Genomic DNA, 18,876 nt, shown 5'->3' on the forward strand with positions numbered 1-18,876 from the left:
ACATGACAAACATCTCACTACACAGTGCTTACCACTCCTTGAATGTGGTTAAGTTGTAAACAACAGATCCACCGAGCAAACAAGGGCTTTTTATCCACACGTCCTTTGACATTTGCCGAGCTCCTGTTCCCCCTGTTTTCTCACGGGGTCAGATCGCAGCAATGCGCTTTGCTCTCTCCCAGCTTGCTTCAACACCCTGTCACCCAGCAGTTAACCTTGTATTTCAAACTCTATAGGGAGCCACATTAACTGAGACCTCTCCACCTGTTCCTACACCCTACCGTGTCATTGTATGTTGCCACCACAAAATGATCAGCATGTTTGTGGCCTCCGTAACTACTCAGGGTCAAGCCCTTGGAGTTACTTTGATGTCTTTATCAGATGTGTGCATAGTGGGCTCAGTCTGCACTATATCCCTACATGCATTAAGAGGACAGCTGCAGTCATTCGCAGTATGCCTCTGTCGCTGCATACCGAGGAGCTGTGAAGACCTAGCGTAATCTCCCTGGTGCAGATGGCTAACAACCACATATAGGCCTACTGATCTTAGATCAAGACTTTTATTAGAGGACAAAGTCAAACAATGTGTCGCAAGCAAATGTTTAAACAACTTGGTCTCCTGGATAATGACAACATAACAGTGCAGACCCACTGAACGCAACCAGACTGGCGACAAAATTCATTCCCATTCATTGTGTAAGGGAAGCGACTGATTCGCTCCACAAAACAGGCTGGGACACCTGCGATGCGAACAAAGCTGGCATAAATTTAAACATCAAGCTGCAGAAACAGCTCTGAACAACCAGGAAATGCTAAACCAAGAATATAAATATTGTAGTAGATAATCTATCCACGTAAAAAAAAAAAAAAAAAAATTCTGCAAATGTCTTAGTTACAATAATATTGATCAGCTGAGTTCAGAGCAGAGCTGTGATGTTAACTGCCTTTTATCCAGAATCCATTTCTTGAACACTTCTCCACTCTCCTCTTCTTCGTAAATATAACACGCTTGTGTGGAGCTGGTAAAGAAGGGAGCGGGTGGGATTGTAGGATGGACAAGGGGCCGGCGGGGCAGGGCGGACACAAGTTTATGCAAATTGGTTGCGTACAACGGGGCTGCACCGTAATACTAGGGCTGTCCTCGACCAAAGAAATTCTTAGTCGGCTAATCAATTAGTTGATTTAATGGACTGATCTGTAAAACTGAGTTTCTCCACGAAGAATCACACAAAAGCACCACTTGAAATCTTGTGTTTACCAGAGATGTGCTCATAAGTTTCTTGGAAATAAGTCATTCAGCATGAAAAAAAGCACAAAAAATGACTAATCAACTAAAGAAATCTTAGTCTTAGACCAAGACCAAGAGGGGACAGCCTTACATAATAACATAATGTGAGCCTTTAGGAGACTGATAAACAGTCTTGGATCTAAACTAAAAGTAAATTAAGCTTTGGAATGAACCAGGAATATTGTTGCTCTTTGATCGAGTCTAATGGAGCTTCCTAAACAGATTTCTGGAGCATCAAACTGACCTATTTGGCTTTTGCACTCACTGCACGGAAATCTGAGTAGATTACATGTGGAAATGATATGGAGAATATTCCATCCAGCTTGTGAGGGACCAGTGGGCGTTATCATCATATTCATAACGTCAATCAAGTCCTTAAAAAACACAGACGTCCATGAAGGATCTGCTCATGTTCGAACCATGTGGCTAAACCATAACTGAATGTCAAACACAATTATACTGAACAAATTAGATTTTGAGAGGAAAAAGTACTTACTTAACTTTAACCTTATTTCACCTTTTGAATACTCTGGAAAATACAGGCCTGGCCAAGCGGTCACATGGTCTCACTTGGTGAAAGAAACTCAAAACCAACACCTTCTGCGTCCAAGAGCATGTGATGCGAGACACACAAACACACTCGGGCAGAGGAGGACCACAGATTCGTCTTTACACGTTGAATGCATACGCACGTTGAAAGCTACAGAATTAAGTATTTTATACCATCTCCCATGTATGTGATGACACAAGTAAGGCTGTCTGTGGAGAATGCAAAACATATTTAAAAGGTAAATGATGCAATGTGCAAACAAAAAACTCACTCCAAGAACTTAAAACCTCCACCTGATGATTCCCATTTACTACAGCTAGGACTCCACAGCAGGAGTCCTTCCTGTTACATTTACAGGATCTAATATGAACACCACATCTCCATGTCTTCCACCATGTCCACAGATCTGCTTTGCCTGCATGGAGCCAGGCTGTCTCTGTAGTCCCACACCTCTGATTTGGGCTACATGGATTAACGGCAGAGAAATGAAGGGGTATGAGCATCCACAGCATCACAGTATCTTGCCCGTCTGCCATGAAGACATGAGCTAAAAATAAAACCGTGTCCCTGTGGGAGGAGGCATAGTGGGGATTGAGAAGGTTGCAAAGTGTCCACACTGACTGGAAATTACAGCCATGTGCCTCCTGGAAGATATTCACCTGTTATGATGCTCATGCTCAGTTGTCACTCTCATACTGTACTGAAGCATAATAGTGTAGTAAAACACTAGTTCAACACTGCATGTGCGTGCACCTTCACAACACAAATACCCACACGTTTGCTCACACACACACACATTTAAAAACACTGCTGAGAAGCTATAAATCTACCAATTCCAAATTGGACCATAGCTCAATTACAGGTCCGTGTTTATTATTAGAACACAGGCGCTCATATTAAAACACGTCTTTGCATTTAATTTCTTCGGCAGTGCAACTGATTATTTTGAGCACCATGAAAAAAAAAAGAAAGACCATGCTTCATTTACAGTTTACAGCCACATTCTTCTACCTTTTAAATTAATCTTTATCAAACAACAGCCAAATGGTTCACTTACTCGATAGAAAACTGTGCAAGCCAAGTTTCGCCACAGTCCAAATGAGAAGGAGGACAAGTTAAACCATTACACCAAATAGCCTTAAAATCAGGAAGATGCCAAATGAGTCATTTCATCCACAAAAAGGGAGCACCAAAACCTAGATATTCAAGTCAAAGCAAAACCCTTCAACCTGCAGTCTGACAGGAAACTTTTATATTCAGAGCTTCATGCAGGAGTCATCTTTACGCTATAATAGACGGCACTTGACAGGTTACCTTACACGGTAAAGCAAATATATTCCTAGAGAATCCAAGAAACTTGAAAGAAAAAAAAAATCAAGTCTTCCGTGAAGCCTTCCACTGAGGACGTAATTCACCCCTTGTGTCTGGCAGCCAGTGCGCGGCTGCAGGACAGCTGTTGCTGACGCAGTGGTGTCCCGCAGTGAAACCGGAGGAGTCGCTCCAGGTAGGATCAGATCAGACCTTTGACACTTCAGCAGCAGAGCCGTTTCCCCGTTCCCACACAGCTGGTCGCTCCTGCACGCATTTTTGTTGGTCGTGCGCTTTTACAACTATGTTGTAAAGTAAAGTCAACAGTGTTTGAGGGGAAGTGGGCTACTGCTGTAGTGCAGATGAACCGTCTGGGATGTTCCTGCTGCAGCAACTCCTCTCATCATAAAGCATTTTATTCAACTGATCGGCCTGGAATATCTGCTTAAGAAATAATGTGTTCCCGAAGATTACTACATGTATTAATTATTTTCTAATGAGGCACTTACTCATTTATTAGAGTGGACCCGAGAGCTCATGATGGTTTATTTTATGAATTTGTGTAGGCCTACCTTTTTTATAAAGTATAAAACTTTCCTAATACCCATGCACAGACAATAATTTAAATAACCACGTTTCATTACTTGTTTCTTTAATTTTTCAAGTCTTTGTGAAAAACAGTTGTCAAAAAAATATAGCCTACATATTATACAATAACCCTTTTGTGAATGTGCAATACAAATAACTGCCAAAAATCTTGATCTGGATTAGCTGGTTTCAATATTGTTTACATCTGAGGATTGAAGTAGTTCCCATTGTTGTCAAGTGGTGCATTTGTATTTTTTTGTTGCAGGACGTGAGGTGAAAATATGTGGAAGGATGACAACTTTCTTTCTGTCAGGACATGAACATTTATCAAAAGTACCTTGTGTGCTTGATGCTTTCTGATAAACACGTCTGTTTGAACAGTTCTACAGCACAAATAGGTGGACAACAAAGTTCTTCGCACGAATAATTAGAAAAGAAACACAATCCCCCCAAAAAAATCCCCAATATTAGCAATTAATAAAAGCATTTAGGAATTATTTTGTATACAACCACCAGAGGGCAATATAATGACTGTTAATATAGTCCTTTTATTCAGATATAATACTGTATATAATTATTGATCTCCCCTTGTTAGAAAAAACAAATCATCTTGAAAAATGTGTGGACACAATATTAAAATGTCAGTACCTCATACGCCCTCTTATGATTAATGAAAGTGGAGATTAACAGTACTTGCCATGTTAACAGGGGCCGATAAGTGGGCCAAAAACTATGCAAGGACCAATATCTGATGTTTTGGCTTACAAATGAGCAAAAAAACACTTAATGACGTTGGAGTGTCGCCGTCAAATGTCAAACTATGCAGATTTTTGATTACATTTGATAAAATAACCTCTGTATGTGCAGTGAGAGGGAAAGGACTGCACACAGTCTGATTGGTTGAGTCCTCCTGACGACGTGAAGGCTATATTTGGCTGAAAGGTGTGTAGTATGATTATACAAGGAAAATGATATCTGTGATTACAAATGTTAACTGGGTGTCATCTGTTTCTTGGAAACGGAGCCTGCTGCAAATTTTCCCACCTTCTCCACCCCCCGTGTGAGCGAACTGTCCCAGTTTCAGGGCAGGGTGCAAATAAAATGACATTAAATATTGAAGAAATTTGGCCTTGGCTGCGTCACTATCAAAGATCTTAAACAGATATGAAAGAAAAAATGTTCCATAGTCTACTCATATAACTTCTCTCTGTGACATTCGGTTTAACTCTGCTGTCAGCAAATCATCTGTAATATTTTTGGGAATTTGAGTGCTTCTTCTGTTACAGTGGATCTAAATTTGTGACGTGATGTAAAATTAAATATACAATGTATGTGGTGGTCTGTCAGGGTAAATTCTGGGACATGTTTACAGTGTTTTCAGGTCACATGAATGACCTTAGTCCTCTTAACTAATGGCCCAAATGCTTGTAAGATTTAACTGCATGACTGTCTGATTGAGTACCATTCAGTAATATCAAGACACTAGTCCTTCATAAAACAAAAAGGCTTTAAGTCTCTTCTCTCCCCTTAGAGCTGTGTCAAACTTCGGGATTATTTACAATTCATATGTCACCATATCTGGGGTTTTTTTTAAACTGAAAATGCAATTTTTGTATGTAATTTTCCATTTGTGACTGCATTTGTCTTAATATCACTTTTACTTTATGTATTTTCTTTTTGCTTTCTTTTTTAAAAATAATTTATTTACATGCAAATGGGATTTTATGTACTGTATATAGTATTCTAGTATGTATATAGTAATCTATATATTTCAATACTATGCATCTATTTGTGTACTTCTGCTGCTGTGACACTTACATTTCCCTGTGGGGGATCAATAAAGTTTAGTTAAACTAATCAATATCAGAATATTAGACAACTATCACTACAATTGTTGATTATATCAATCATTATTATTATTATTATTATTATTATGGTGGTAGTAGTAGCAATAAGAAAGAGGGTGGCTTACCATGGCTTCTCTCGTCCAGCAGTTCCAGTTAGAAAAACTTCATTGCTGAGTTTGGCTTGACAGGGTGCAGGCTACATGAATGCCTTTTGTAGTTTGCAAGTATGTTTGTGTGGTTTCTGAAAAAGGAGGAATAAAACAAAAAAAGAAATCATTAAACCCAGACATATTAAGGAACTGAATTACATGCACCACTATGCATAGCACTGCCACAAGGTGGAACCATGAGGACACAATGGTGGCAGCTAAGATAAGATAAGATAAGATCAGATATTCCTTTATTAGTCCCCCAGTGGGGGAATTTGCAGTGTACAGCAGCAAAGGGGATAGTGCAAAAAACAAGATGCATCAGCTAACACAGTAAAAAAAAAAAAAAGAGCTAAACAAAGTGTAACAAAATATGAACCATTTAAATGGAAGGATGTATAAAAATAGGAGCAGTATATACAGTATTGACAATAAACAGACCATTAACAAATTTCACAAGTGGAAAAAGATATTGCACAGTGAGAATGAATGAAAATCCACCACCTACACTCACTACCTACACGGACACTAAATGATCCCATTAAAGGGAATAGCTGACAGCTGGCAGCAATTAACAATTAAGATATCTTGTTATATAACCCACAATTAGGACAACAGACTGTGAATACAACAAATACTAACCTGGGTATATTACCTAACCTCACTGAATTTACACTCTAAATATGAATACAGCAACATAAGGAGTTTAAAAATGAGTTTAGACAGAACAGAGGTGCATTGAATGTAGTAACATTAAGAACAGGCTCAACACCACTGGAAGCTCGCATAGCAGACACTCAATTGCTAATTAGCATGACCAGCAGTAGAAAAAGGGGCAAGAAATACCCAAAAGGGATGATATACTCTACATAAATCATAGTAATATGTGACTTAAGGTACGTACAGTTCAATGGACGCACATAACAGTCAAAACAAAGGCAGTAACACCGGTTTTGGGGCTTAATTAGTCAATTAATTAGCTTAATTAGGAATAACTCACCTGTTGTATTCATGAACTACACTGGAGAGGCGGAACATACCATTCTAATGGAGGCAGGGGGGGGGCAGAATGTACCATTGTAGAAGGGAGACGGAATAGTTCAAGTGGTGCTGGCCTTTGTAACCATAGATGTTTGTAAAAGTAATAGTAGAAGTAGTAGTAGTAATAGTATACTAGTTGTAGTAGTAGTAGTAGTAGTAGTAGAATACGTTCTTCAGTAGTATCAACCATGTCATTAACGGTAGCGGTTAGTAAGAGCCTGTTTTAAAGAATCGAGGGGAGCATTAATTGCGTGACACCGTTACCATGGTGACAGCACCGCTATATGTTAAATCTGGATGCTCCGTTGGAAACATTTGTTTGGGCGATGTCCTTGTTTGTTTGCTACATTAGTTAAATTATTTTGTTTTTTTTAATTTGGCTTACGATAGAAATAATACACAGTAGAAATACAAACTCTTAATATAGAGTTTAGTATACGTTCTTTGGTATCAACGGTAGTAGGAGCCTGTTTTAACGAGGGGAGCATTAATGGCGTGACACGGTTACCATGGTGACAGAACTGCTACATCCGGACGCTCGTTGGAAAAGGGAACATGTTATTTTGGTGATCCTTGTTTGGCTGCTATATATTAGTTAAATTAGTTGTTTTTTTTCCATTTATCTTACGACAGAAATAATACACAGTAGAAATACAATCACTTACTGTAGAGTTTAATATTATAACGTCAAAAAAAAGGAAGTTAAGTTGTGTTTTCATCGTTTACTCAGATATAAAAACATGGACTCTGAGTATTTACACAGACACCTGGGGAAATGTCTGACAGACGGACTCGCTGAAGTGTCTGAGAGGCGTCCTGTGGACCCCATCCACTACCTGGCCCACTGGCTGTACAAGTACAACTCTAATGCAGAATATGAGAAAGAGGTAAGATGCTGCTTTGTTTCTGTCATTGGGGGGAACTACACATAAGAACAAGTCTGAGGTACATCTACTTTTATTTTACATTGATTTGACAGCTAGAGATTACACTGTGCAGATTAAAACATTGATAATAATCATAAAAAATATGATAATAAAAACAATTTGCTTTGCTTTATGTGGCTGAACTACAAACAAAACACAGTTGAAATAATACAAAAATAAAATAAAACACCCCAAAATAATATAAGATAAAAACAATAATAATAAACACATAAGAAATAAAATGATGCACAATACATTTACACAGTAAATTAAACTTCCTAATAGTATATAAAGTGGTTAAAATTAGCTCCACCCCAGGTGCATTAACGCAGCTATAATTAATATTTTATATTAATGAAGATGGAGCACATGACTACTTGCATGTGAAAGAAGTCGCTCATATTGACGAACCCACAGAGAATTATCAACAACTCTGCAGTTCCTCAAGCTTATTTTGTTAATAATACTTCCATTCTTCCGCTTAAGCCAAGTTTTACTTGTAAATTACTATTTTTATATTATAGTGCAGTATTGCTACTTTTACTTAAGTAAAGAATCTGAATACTTCTTGTCCCACAAGCTACAGGATAGAAAAATAGCTAACCTAATATTGGAGGACACGACCCCACACCACAAGGAGATTAACCTCTAGGGGAACACTGCTACTAGCTATTAAACTCCTAGTACTACTTCTGCTCTTACCTCTATTGCAACTACTACTACAGCCCTGATCTTCAAATAGGTTTTGAGATCTGCAGTAAAGGATGACACAGACTTAGACAGTCTAAGCTCCTCAAGCTCAGCCCTAGAAAGCTTATAGGGGCTGTGGCAACAAACACCCAATCACCTTTTATCTTTAGCTTCAGAAGCTGCTGAGAGAATCGAGCATGGAGATCTACAGCGGCCTCAGGTTCATAAATAATGAAAGGTCAGAAGGTCAAACCCTTTAGAAATCCTTAAAAGGTGTCCTTTTATTGTATACTGGGAAAAAAAAGTTCGGAAACTTGTGTTTGGTCGATTATTTCTCTGTTGTTACAATGCTAATTGGCATTATATTTTACATGGTTGGAAAGCTTGTTTATTTACCTTCACATTGATGTCCAACTTGTAAGGATCATGCATTTGTGGGATGAGCAGCACAGCTGATTATGTGGGTAGAGCCCAAGAAAAATTTGCCAAAATTCTCTGCCAATGATAAACAGTGTATTCTCCTGTTGATATTGACTCTTGTTTTGAGTTGTTTGGTGGATTGGATGATTGAACTCTCTATCAGTAAGATGGAACAAACAAGACATATTGGCAATTTTACACTTTATTCATTTAATACACCGTCAGGAGCCTCAGTAGCGGGTGGAAGATCCATACGCAGCCACAACAGCCTGGCACCTCCTCCTCATGCTGGTCACCAACCTGGTCACATGTTGCTGTTGGTTGGCGTTCCATTCCTCAACCAGGATTCAACTTACCTTATCGCACGGGGCATGCCGATGCTTGTAGCAGACACCAAATGATCACTTTAGTAGCGCGCAGCACCCAACAGGCCAGACCTGATTGGCAGCACCTGGAGCTCAAAACAAGAGTCAATACCAACAGGATAATACACTGTTTAGGCCCGCGCAATAAGGCAAGTTGAAGCTGGTGTTCCGCAAAACCAAGTTGGATCCTGGTTGAGGAATGGAACACCATCCCACAGCAACATGTGACCAGGTTGGTGACCAGCATGAGGAGGAGGTGCCAGGCTGTTGTGGCTGCATATGGATCTTCTACTGCTACTGAGGCTCCTGACGGTGTATTAAATTAATAAAGTGTAAAATTGTCAATATGTCTTGTTTGTGCCTTGTTACTGAGAGAGAGTTCAGAATCAGAATCAGAATCAGAAAGGTGTTTATTGCCAGGTGTAAGGGGTATACACGAGGAATTTTCTTTGGCTTATTGGTGCGAGGCAAACAGTATAATAACAAGAATAGATAAACGTTAGAATAAAATAAGAATAAAAAATGTACAATTTACAAAATAAGCTATAAAATAAACATGGTATAAACAGATAGTGAAAATCAATCATCCAATACACCAAACAACTCAAAACAAGAGTCAATACCAACAGGAGAATACACTGTTTACCACTGACAGAGCATTTTGGCAAATTTTTCCTGGGCGCTACCCACATAATCAGCTGTGCTGCTCATCCAACAAATGCATGATCCTTACAAGTTGGACATCATTGCGAAGGTAAATAAACAGGCTTTCCATCGATGTAAAATACAATGCCAATTAGCATTGTAACAACAGAGAAATAATCGACCAAACACAAGTTTCCGAACTTTCTTTTTCCAGTTTATAAAACTACAAGTAAAAGGGGGTGTAGTGGAGTCCTCTTTCTCAGTCACAGACCTTGTTGATGTACCACTTTTTTTATTTGCAGAAAAACGCCAATTTGGAACTCCTGGAGCAAGAGCAGGCGAAGGCCAGAGTAGAGGCGTTGCATCAGGAGAAGCTGAGGGAGGAGGAGCAGAAGATCAGTGACGCCTTGGCAGAGTCTAAAAAAGTACGTTATGTGAGAAAATCTCTGTTTTAACCTCCATCTAACCCAGATTCCCTGCTCTGCTGGAGGGACTGAAGTTGTTTTTTTGTTTAGTTTTTAAGATATTGTTTTGTTACAATTAGCCTTTAGAAGGTGAATGATGCCCTATTTTCCCTGTTTTGAGAATTTTAAGCAAAGATCAAGAGCTAGGAGGGAAATCAAACCAAGTCATCACTGTAATGTTCTCCACTTGATCCAATTGGAGTACATTTTTAAAACACTTTACTTGACATTATGAGCAAAATCCTTCTAGAGCATATCGCCACATCATCAGATCTCTGAGAAGGATGATGCACCCACGTCAGCTACAGCAGGAGCTGCTGAGGACAACAAGCCTGCGACAGAAGAGAAACCAAACACCCCTGATCCAGAGAACCAGCAGGACGCAGATGAACACCAAACTGAAGCTCAGGAAAATGTCACTGAACCGGAGGTGATAAAAAAGTAGATCTCAAATCTGTGTGCTTCTGGTGGTGGTGCCATCCTCATCTTTTGCAATCACTTCTTCGGTTTGATCTTTTGGTTTTGATTTGTGAGTCTTGCTTGGGGCTTTTCGGTGGCGGTGCAGAGTCCTGTGATTATTCTAAAATGCATGACTCGCCTCGTGTGGTGTGAAAAATAGCAGCCGAATGATTTCAAATGGTTTAAGGAGATGGTGTGTCTGCCGGGTGAAGGTTACAGATAATGTTACCAGTCCAGAGTCCCCTGAGAGAAAACCTTTGGAGGCCAGTAGCTCTTCCCTCTCTGAGGCCCTCAGCACAGAGGTCAAAGAGGAGTCTACAGAAGTGCCTGTTGAAAAAGTGGAGCCGCGGGGCGATCAAGATGAAGAGAAAACAGAGGTGGAGCCAAGAGACAATCACGTAGAAGAGCAAACAGCAAACACCGATCAAATAGAAGAGAAAGGAGTTGACCAAGATGAGGAGAAGGTGATGAAATTACATCTACACCATTTTAGTATCATGATATACAACTAATGAAAAGCTAGGGGTTAATGTGAAACACTGTGAGAGCAGATTGCATAAATTACAAGTTATTCTGTCTCACAACTGCTCTGCAGGTGGTTGATGAAGCTGACGCTACTGAATCTGAGCAGACTGACGCGTTACGCTCAACTCCCAGCCCAGACACTGACGACTTAAAACCAGACAAAACAGAAGAGCTACACGACAAACAAAGCCCTCGTTCCCCTCAGGACACAGAGAAGGTGATGAAATACAGGTCATGTGCACGAGGATTTAGGTTGGCATAGGGTGACCAGATGTCCCACTTTACGAGGGACGGCACAGCATTTTTATCCCTTGTCCCACGTCCCACATATTGAGACGATGTCCCACATTTTCATTGGCTCTAGTTTTCAAAAGTCAAACCACTGCAGGACAGATGCCACTTTAAAATCCTAATCTAATGGCTGTGAAGAAAGCAGGGAAGGCTGTCATCACGAGGCTGTGTCTGCTGTCACACTGCGCACACGTGGGTCAAGTGCAGGTTGACCTTTCACCGTCTTTGCAGCACTAAATTGTGAGTCACCGCAAAGTCACAAGCTATGCAGTTTGAGACAGAATATGAGGGAAACTATCACCAAGTAAAGGAAGAGAAATTTGTTGTGAAATTTTCCAGTTATTTTTCAATTTCACACAGGGGGGGAGGGGTACGACATGAAGCAACACAGGTCATGTGAGTCTCACAAGAAACGTCAAAAAGCGATGTGCTGACCTATGGATGCATTCAGGCAAAGCACAGAGATGTTCAACATTTTAGACTACCTCTCAGCCTTGGTAACGTGTCCCACATTGTCCCACACAAACATACTCTTTGTCCCACATTTGGTTTGTTGGGATCTGGTCACCCTAGGTTGCCAGGATGCAAGAGACGCAGCATAAAGAGTGAGGAAAGACAATGGAGAGATGAGGTAAAGAAGGCAAAGTCAGCTGAAGATAGTTTAAACATTACAGGCCAGATGCAGACAGAGAGCAACAGCTGAGGAGAGTAAGAAGAAGATGTTCATTCCTCTAAATTTCACAGGTGTTCAGGTGGAGAAAATACAGACAGGAGTCAGGCTGAGAAAAGGCAAATCTTTAAATTACTAATCCACACCATTTCACCAGCAGGTTGATGAAGAAGAAACTGATACGTTGGAGTCAGCACCACAGAGTGAAGCTCTCGAACCAGAGGAGACATTTGCTACTGAAGAAACTGAACAAGAGACACCAAAACCTGGTTCTCCACCTCTTCAGGAACAGGAAGAGGTGACTAATTTTTATTATCTTATTCTTACCAGATAAGAGAAACACATCCAGAGGCAGCAGTGTTGTCCTACAGCAGCAGTAGACAGTCAACCAGACCACAACAGAATCTAGAGATAGAAATGCAAGGACACATTTGTTTAATGTTTAACCAGAGCTGTTCTGATCACCTCATCTCAGGAGGCAGACAGGCAACACACAACAAATGAGCCCACTGATAGCTCGGCTCCGACTGACAGTGACGTAACAGTAGAGAGCGAGAGACCACAAGGGGAGCGGGAAAACTTTTCTCCTGACATGGAGTCCATCAAGGTAGACGAATCATGGAAGTGAAAATGATCTATAAGTGATTAAAAAAATCCTACAAACAACTAAACAACAGATAGTTTAAGTGGTGAATAAATTGTAACAAAGCGTTGTGTTGCTTTTCAGGAGGAAGAAGAAGAAGAAGAAGACCAAACATGATCCATCTTTTACATGAGTTTTAATGGTTTTATAGCTTCAGTATACGTGTAGTTTAAATATAAAACATGCAAAAAAATAAACATTTATCACCAATATTTGTATTTATATACTCTGTTTACTTCAGTATTTCTGTGCCTACATTGTTAATTATTATATTTTTGGCATCATTGGGCAAAAAATTCCACAATAACCTTTCAGCATATTGTAATTCAAGTGTTCTGAGCGATAACTAGACTTCTGCACCTCCTCATGGCTCTTTTTTCAGGCTTTAGAAAATCTAGCCCGTGACGGGAGACTTTGGCCAATCACAGGTCATTTCAGAGAGAGAGAGCGTTCCTATTGGCTGTGCTCCGGTTGGTGGGCGGTGCTTGGTATTTCCTCAACAAACCTCAACATGGCTGCCAGTCACAAACTTTCTCATTTTACAGCTAAACAGTACACTACAAGATGTTTCAGAAAACATTTGAGGCGAGAAATAGGCATTACAGTAACAGAATATTGATTCAAAATTGATCGGCGCTGCCTAGTTTGACCGTTTGATCGGAGTTTGTGAGTGATTGACAGCTGCTCAGAGATGGCAGGCTCCAGCTCGGCTCTGATTGGTTGCTGTGAAATCTTGCAGAAGCCATTAGGAGCACTGGAGGACACAGATGCACATGATTTTTTTTCAGAATACCTGTCTCATGCACTACCATCAGGATATAGCAACAAAAACAAATTTAAATTACTTTTATAAATCAGCTCCATTTCTACCCACTGCAACTTTAAAGTCAATGTAAAGAGAGTGTTAGTATTGGTGATAATAATACTAATAATTCCACATTATTTTGGAAACAATGGGACAGATTGCATCACTGATTTAAGCTTGCAACATTTTTTATTTTTTTTAATTTCAAAATGACAGTATACATAGTAACAGCAGAAAACATTAAAAACGTTTACATACAAAAGAAGCATAGTGAAAACATAAACAAAGAACTGTGCCAAACATAAAAGGACAACAGAAATGAAACAAAACCAACATAAAATTAAAAAAAACACAATAAAAAAAGAAATAATAATAATAAAAAAAGCGAGAGTATGATAATAATTTCACTTAAAAACTTTAAAGATATTGCATACATACATTGTTTTCATTGCTTTTTTGTTTTGTGAGGAAGAAATTGTTGACAGATATAATTCCATTTCTTTCATAAATACAAAGAAATTAGGCTTTTTGTTTTTGGTAAATTTACACTTGTGAATGTGGAACTTCGCGAGAATTAAAATTAAATTAATACGAAAAAATGCATTGCTGTCTGTGTCACTGTAATCATAGCAACCAAATATAATATTTCTATAGTACAGTTAAAACAATCTGAGAAAGTGTTAACAAGTATAAAATTATTGACATCTTTCCACAATTCACATGAGCTTGCAACATTATTACTGTGTTATTTTGTCTGGATGACGGTGCACATTTCCTCCTTCAGTGACCTTTGAACTGCAGGAGGAGGGCCAACTGGTGCACAATGACTGTTTTGTAGTTTATTTTGTAGGTATCAGTTTGTCTTCCCGCTGCAGACTCGATGACTGCGTCACTTATCAAACACAGCTGAGTGTAATCACGTCGTCAGACCTGTATCTCGGTGCAGAACAAGTGGGAGGATCAACTCGAGCTGGAATTTAAGACACAGAGGAGCTGTTGCAGCCAGGGTGCATTAACCAGCCAGAGAGGAGAAATGGTTCTGGGGATAATAGCCAACAGTGTGGCTGCAGTCGTCTGCCTCCTCACTGCTGTTATGAACTTCTTCACTGACATGTTTCTGACTGCACCACTGAAAGCCACTCTCAAACACCTGGAGGACACTCAACTCAAAACCTTGAAAGGAGGTAAGTATCAACTTGTTGCTTATTATGTGAGAGTTTCATAAATGGTCAGAAGGGTGTGTGTGTGTTGAAAGGAGCCTTTGTTTAGTTGGGATTTTAATCTGTTGCACAACTCTTTCACCCTTTCCCCTCGTTTCTTCTCTCAGAAATGAGGCTGGTGAAAGCTCAGTGTCTGTGGGAGCGGTCTGGAGCTGTCATCCTGGCAGTGAGGAGGCCTGGATGATTTCTGTGCAGAGAGGTGAGGTCATGTGTCAGTATGTCAAGTGTCCTCTTATCATGACTAAATGTCTTTAAAGCTGCAGTAGGCAGAATATTTTTGGCATCATTGGGCAGAAATTCCATAATAACCTTTCAGCATATTGTTATTCAAGTGTTCTGAGAGAAAACTAAACTTCTGCACCTCCGCATGGCTCTGTTTTCAGGCTTTAAAAAATCTCTGGAGACTTTGACCAATCACAGGTCATTTCAGAGAGAGAGAGAGAGAGAGCGTTCCTATTGGCTGTTCATTCAACAGAGGCAGCTGTCAATCACTCGCAAACTCCGGTTAAATTAGGCAGCACTGATCAAATATGAATCAATATTCTGTTACTGTAATGCCTATTTCTCAACTCAAATGTTTTCAGAAACATCTTGTAGTGCACTGTTTAGCTGTAAAATGAGGTTGTGACCTGGCAGCCATGTTGAGATCTGTTGAGGAAATACCAAGCACCGCTCACCAGCCGGATTACAGCCAATGGAACGCTCTCTCTGAAATGACCTGTGATTGGTCAAAGTCTCCTGTCACAGGATTTATTAAATCCTGAAAACAGAGCCATGAGGAGGTGCAGAAGTCTAGTTATCTCTCAGAACACTTGAATTACAATATACTGAAAGGTTATGATGGAATTTTTGCCCAATGATGCCAAAAACGTTACGCCTACTAAAGGTTTAAGCCGGCCCTGACAAAACCTTGGAATTGTACATAAAAAAAAAATACTATCACAAAACATTTGAAAATTTACAATCGGAGTAGGCCTGGTATTTATTTACCGGTTGATGTGTGCAGTTTCTTTTTTGTATTTGTGAGTTTTTGTTGATCCGACTGTTTTCTGTCCTCGTTGGCTGCAGGAGGCTGCAGAGCTGTCCTCTCTGAAGCCCCAGCTGGATGAGCTCGGGGTCCCTCTGTACGCCGTGGTGAAGGAGGACGTCGGCACCGAGGTCCAGAACTTCAGACCGTACTTCAAGGGGGAGATCTTCTTGGATGAAAAGGTGGACTTTGTTTTCCTTTTAATGAATCGGTATATTGTGCCTGATCCTGAGGTTTTTCCTTTAATAAAAGTCATCCAGGATCTGTGAGAAATCTATTTAGGTCTGCAGGAATGATTCAAGGCTTCTGGTTTGTCTTCTTGCTTTACAGAGGTGTTTTTATGGGCCCCGTGAGCGGAAGATGGGTCTCCTGGCGTTCCTGCGTGTTGGGGTGTGGATGAACGGCATGCGGGCCTTTAAGAGGGGCTTCATGGGAAACATTTTGGGAGAGGGCTTTGTCCTCGGTGGGGTCTTCGTCATTGGAGAAGGACAGCAGGTAAAACTTGTACTGTTCAAGTTTTGTTCCAGTCATCAGAACACAATCAGTTGTATAATCAAATGCATGTATTATTGAGGAGTAACTTGAACTGCATTATGTATTTTTTGTTTTTATTCTCCCATAGGGAATCCTTCTGGAGCACAGAGAGATTGAATTTGGAGATAAAGTCAACACTGAAGATGTCATCCGAGCTGCCAGAAGAATATCACAAGAACTTCTGCCCATAGACAGGAAATAATGCTTTCAGAGTCAAACATACATCCAGCTATACAAATGATCATATCAACATTAAAAGATGTTCATAGTGTGTGAGAAAATAATCATTTATAAAGTGCACATTAGGTTTAGCTTGTTGATGTACTGGTCTCGGGGTAAACCAGGATGCATTTTGGAGTATGACTGTGTAGGAAGAGGCTCTGAGTGTGTTAATGATGGTCCGTCTTTAAACTCAAGGGAGGGAGCTGACCTGATATCTAACACTCAGTTTCCTGTATTACTCTGTGATACTGCTGTGTTGTCTCGGGAGCCAAGAAACCTTTGACCAATAAAACATGACTTTGTGCTCTACATTTTGTTTTTATTATTACTCACTGCTTGGGAGAAGTTGTTCAGACGTTGCTGGACTTCCTGAGATGAAAGTCATCTGAAGTTCCCTTGAGGGTGGGAGTGTTTTCAGAGCCAACATCACCATGTAAGATCAGTTTGGTTTCCTGCAGGGGATTCTTTCATATTTAATAGATATTGATCATAGTTTGGAGTCTCAGATTGAGATTTTCTCCTGGAAAAAGCCCCGATATCTCCCTTCTTACTCAGCGTACTGGAGCAGAGGGAGAGGGAATTTGGAGACAAAGTTGATCTTTCTTCCATCCTGGAGAAAGAAAAAGGAAAATTAATAAAAGTCAATAAATTTGAGGATATTTTGTTATACAAATGAGATTTAAGTCAGTGAGTTCATCTGTTACAGAGTTTTATTTGGTTGCTTTACTGTTAATGTTGGTTTGTTCATGACTAAACCCCTGAGGAGGCAGACCTGATGCTGAATGCGTTTAATTACTGGAGTCATCTGTCATCTAATAAATATAAGTTGCATCTGAGTGCAATGTGCATTATTTTTTACTCTTTCTGTTTGTTTTTCAAATATCTTTATTGTAGAAATCATCAATTACAATGTGTGATAATATGACAAAACAGAGAACATTAGGTATACGGATACCAAAATAGACATGACTCCATTCTCACTAGGCTGATACATTCGCCATTGTATCAGGACATATGGTAATCATAAGTAAATCTACAAATCAAAAATATTTTATTTTGTAGATTCTTATAATTACCATACCACGGTAAAATAAATAACGTGCAAAGCTGCGTCACAAATTAAGGCAACATTTAACTTACAATTATCGAGACCAAGATACATTTATTTAAGTTTATTTGTGTCTTTGCAACTATATATGATACATGCAGGAACAATTATTATAATTATTATTATTATTATTATAATAATAATAATAATAATAATAGTGTTTATTTTATTTTGTAGATTTTCTTATTACCATTACCACAGTAAAATAAAAAGCTTGCAAAGCTACGTCACAAATTAAGGCGACATTTAATGTATAATTATCAAGAACAAGATACATTTAATTAAGTTTATTTCCGTCTTCGCAACTAGATTATGATACATGTAGGAACTATAATAATAATAATAATAATAATAATAATAATAACAACAACAACAGAGAAGATAGGCAGTAAATCACATTTCTTCAAAAGAAATTATAGTATATATATATTTATAATATTTATAATGCTTTCTGTATTGAACACATGCTCATTAACAAATGTGCAAACAGATACATAGACGATTAAAAAAACAATAATAATGATATAAACATTTAATGATGCCAGAGTTTATGTTATATACATTAAATTATATTAACTTAATATTTTCTGTAGTAATGTAGAGAAAGTCCTGACACGCTGTCAGTTGATCGGCATATTCGTCGTCCAATCAAATACTCTCAATTAATTCCAAAGCAGCCAATCAGCGTGGCCGAGGGGGGCGGGTCTTATCAGCAGCCAGAGAAATGTCCCAGCCAGGTAGGTTGGATCATTTTGCACAACATGGACTCAGGTAGGCTAAACTAGCTCACTTTAGTTCAGATCATTTACACAATATGGGACATTTCTGTTGTCGCCTGTCAGTGTTTTGTTCCTGTTTGGTAATATATTTAAGCAGAATACAAGAGAAGAAGTTGCCTTTTCTGTCTTGCATTGTGTTCTCGACTTAAAATTATTTATTTTGGGGCGAGATAAGTCTACATTTGTTAATGCCTTATCAGATATAGTTGCTTAGACGCAAATAAACTTAATTAAATGCATCTTGGTGTTGATAATTATATGTTAAATGACGTTTTTGTGGTTGTGACGCAGCTTTGCACGTTATTTTCGCTG

General features: G+C 39.2%; 2 protein-coding genes and 1 pseudogene across 5 annotated transcripts in view; 2 read left to right on the forward strand and 1 right to left on the reverse strand.

Moving 5' to 3' along the window:
• Nucleotides 1-6,497, reverse strand: part of scn4aa (sodium channel, voltage-gated, type IV, alpha, a) — a 30,707-nt gene extending 24,210 nt beyond the window's left edge. Inside the window, exons 1-2 of the mRNA XM_074619366.1 lie at nucleotides 6,252-6,497; nucleotides 5,707-5,822 (exon numbers count right to left, since the gene is read on the reverse strand). The gene's annotated coding sequence lies outside the window, so the exon portion shown is untranslated. The remainder of the gene's footprint in view (nucleotides 1-5,706; nucleotides 5,823-6,251) is intronic.
• A 344-nt stretch (nucleotides 6,498-6,841) lies between these two features.
• dydc2 (DPY30 domain containing 2) lies at nucleotides 6,842-14,809 on the forward strand. Of its 4 annotated transcripts, XM_074619368.1 has the most exons (9): nucleotides 6,842-7,337; nucleotides 7,502-7,658; nucleotides 10,120-10,242; nucleotides 10,532-10,711; nucleotides 10,953-11,204; nucleotides 11,336-11,482; nucleotides 12,384-12,524; nucleotides 12,702-12,833; nucleotides 12,954-14,809. In XM_074619368.1, the coding sequence occupies exons 2-9, from the start codon at nucleotides 7,512-7,514 to the stop codon at nucleotides 12,984-12,986; spliced, it is 1,155 nt and encodes a 384-aa protein (XP_074475469.1). In that variant the 5' UTR covers nucleotides 6,842-7,337; nucleotides 7,502-7,511; the 3' UTR covers nucleotides 12,987-14,809. The 4 variants fall into 4 exon arrangements, with proteins under 4 accessions (XP_074475469.1, XP_074475468.1, XP_074475471.1 ...); XM_074619367.1 differs by having other exon boundaries at nucleotides 6,843-7,658; XM_074619370.1 differs by having other exon boundaries at nucleotides 6,843-7,658; nucleotides 10,553-10,711.
• LOC141758200 (peroxiredoxin-like 2A) lies at nucleotides 14,708-16,986 on the forward strand (annotated as a pseudogene).
• Nucleotides 16,987-18,876: the final 1,890 nt, after the last annotated feature.

The sequence above is a fragment of the Sebastes fasciatus genome, chromosome 20 (assembly GCF_043250625.1).
Source record: "Sebastes fasciatus isolate fSebFas1 chromosome 20, fSebFas1.pri, whole genome shotgun sequence".
Lineage (NCBI taxonomy): Eukaryota > Metazoa > Chordata > Actinopteri > Perciformes > Sebastidae > Sebastes > Sebastes fasciatus.

Excerpts from the sequence above, each read along its gene's own strand:
- dydc2 (XM_074619368.1), top strand. The coding sequence starts at position 7,512 with ATGGACTCTGAGTATTTACACAGACACCTGGGGAAATGTCTGACAGAC. Across the intron at positions 11,483-12,383 it reads CCCCTCAGGACACAGAGAAG|CAGGTTGATGAAGAAGAAAC; the intron begins GTGATGAAATAC and ends CCATTTCACCAG. Across the intron at positions 12,834-12,953 it reads CTGACATGGAGTCCATCAAG|GAGGAAGAAGAAGAAGAAGA; the intron begins GTAGACGAATCA and ends GTTGCTTTTCAG.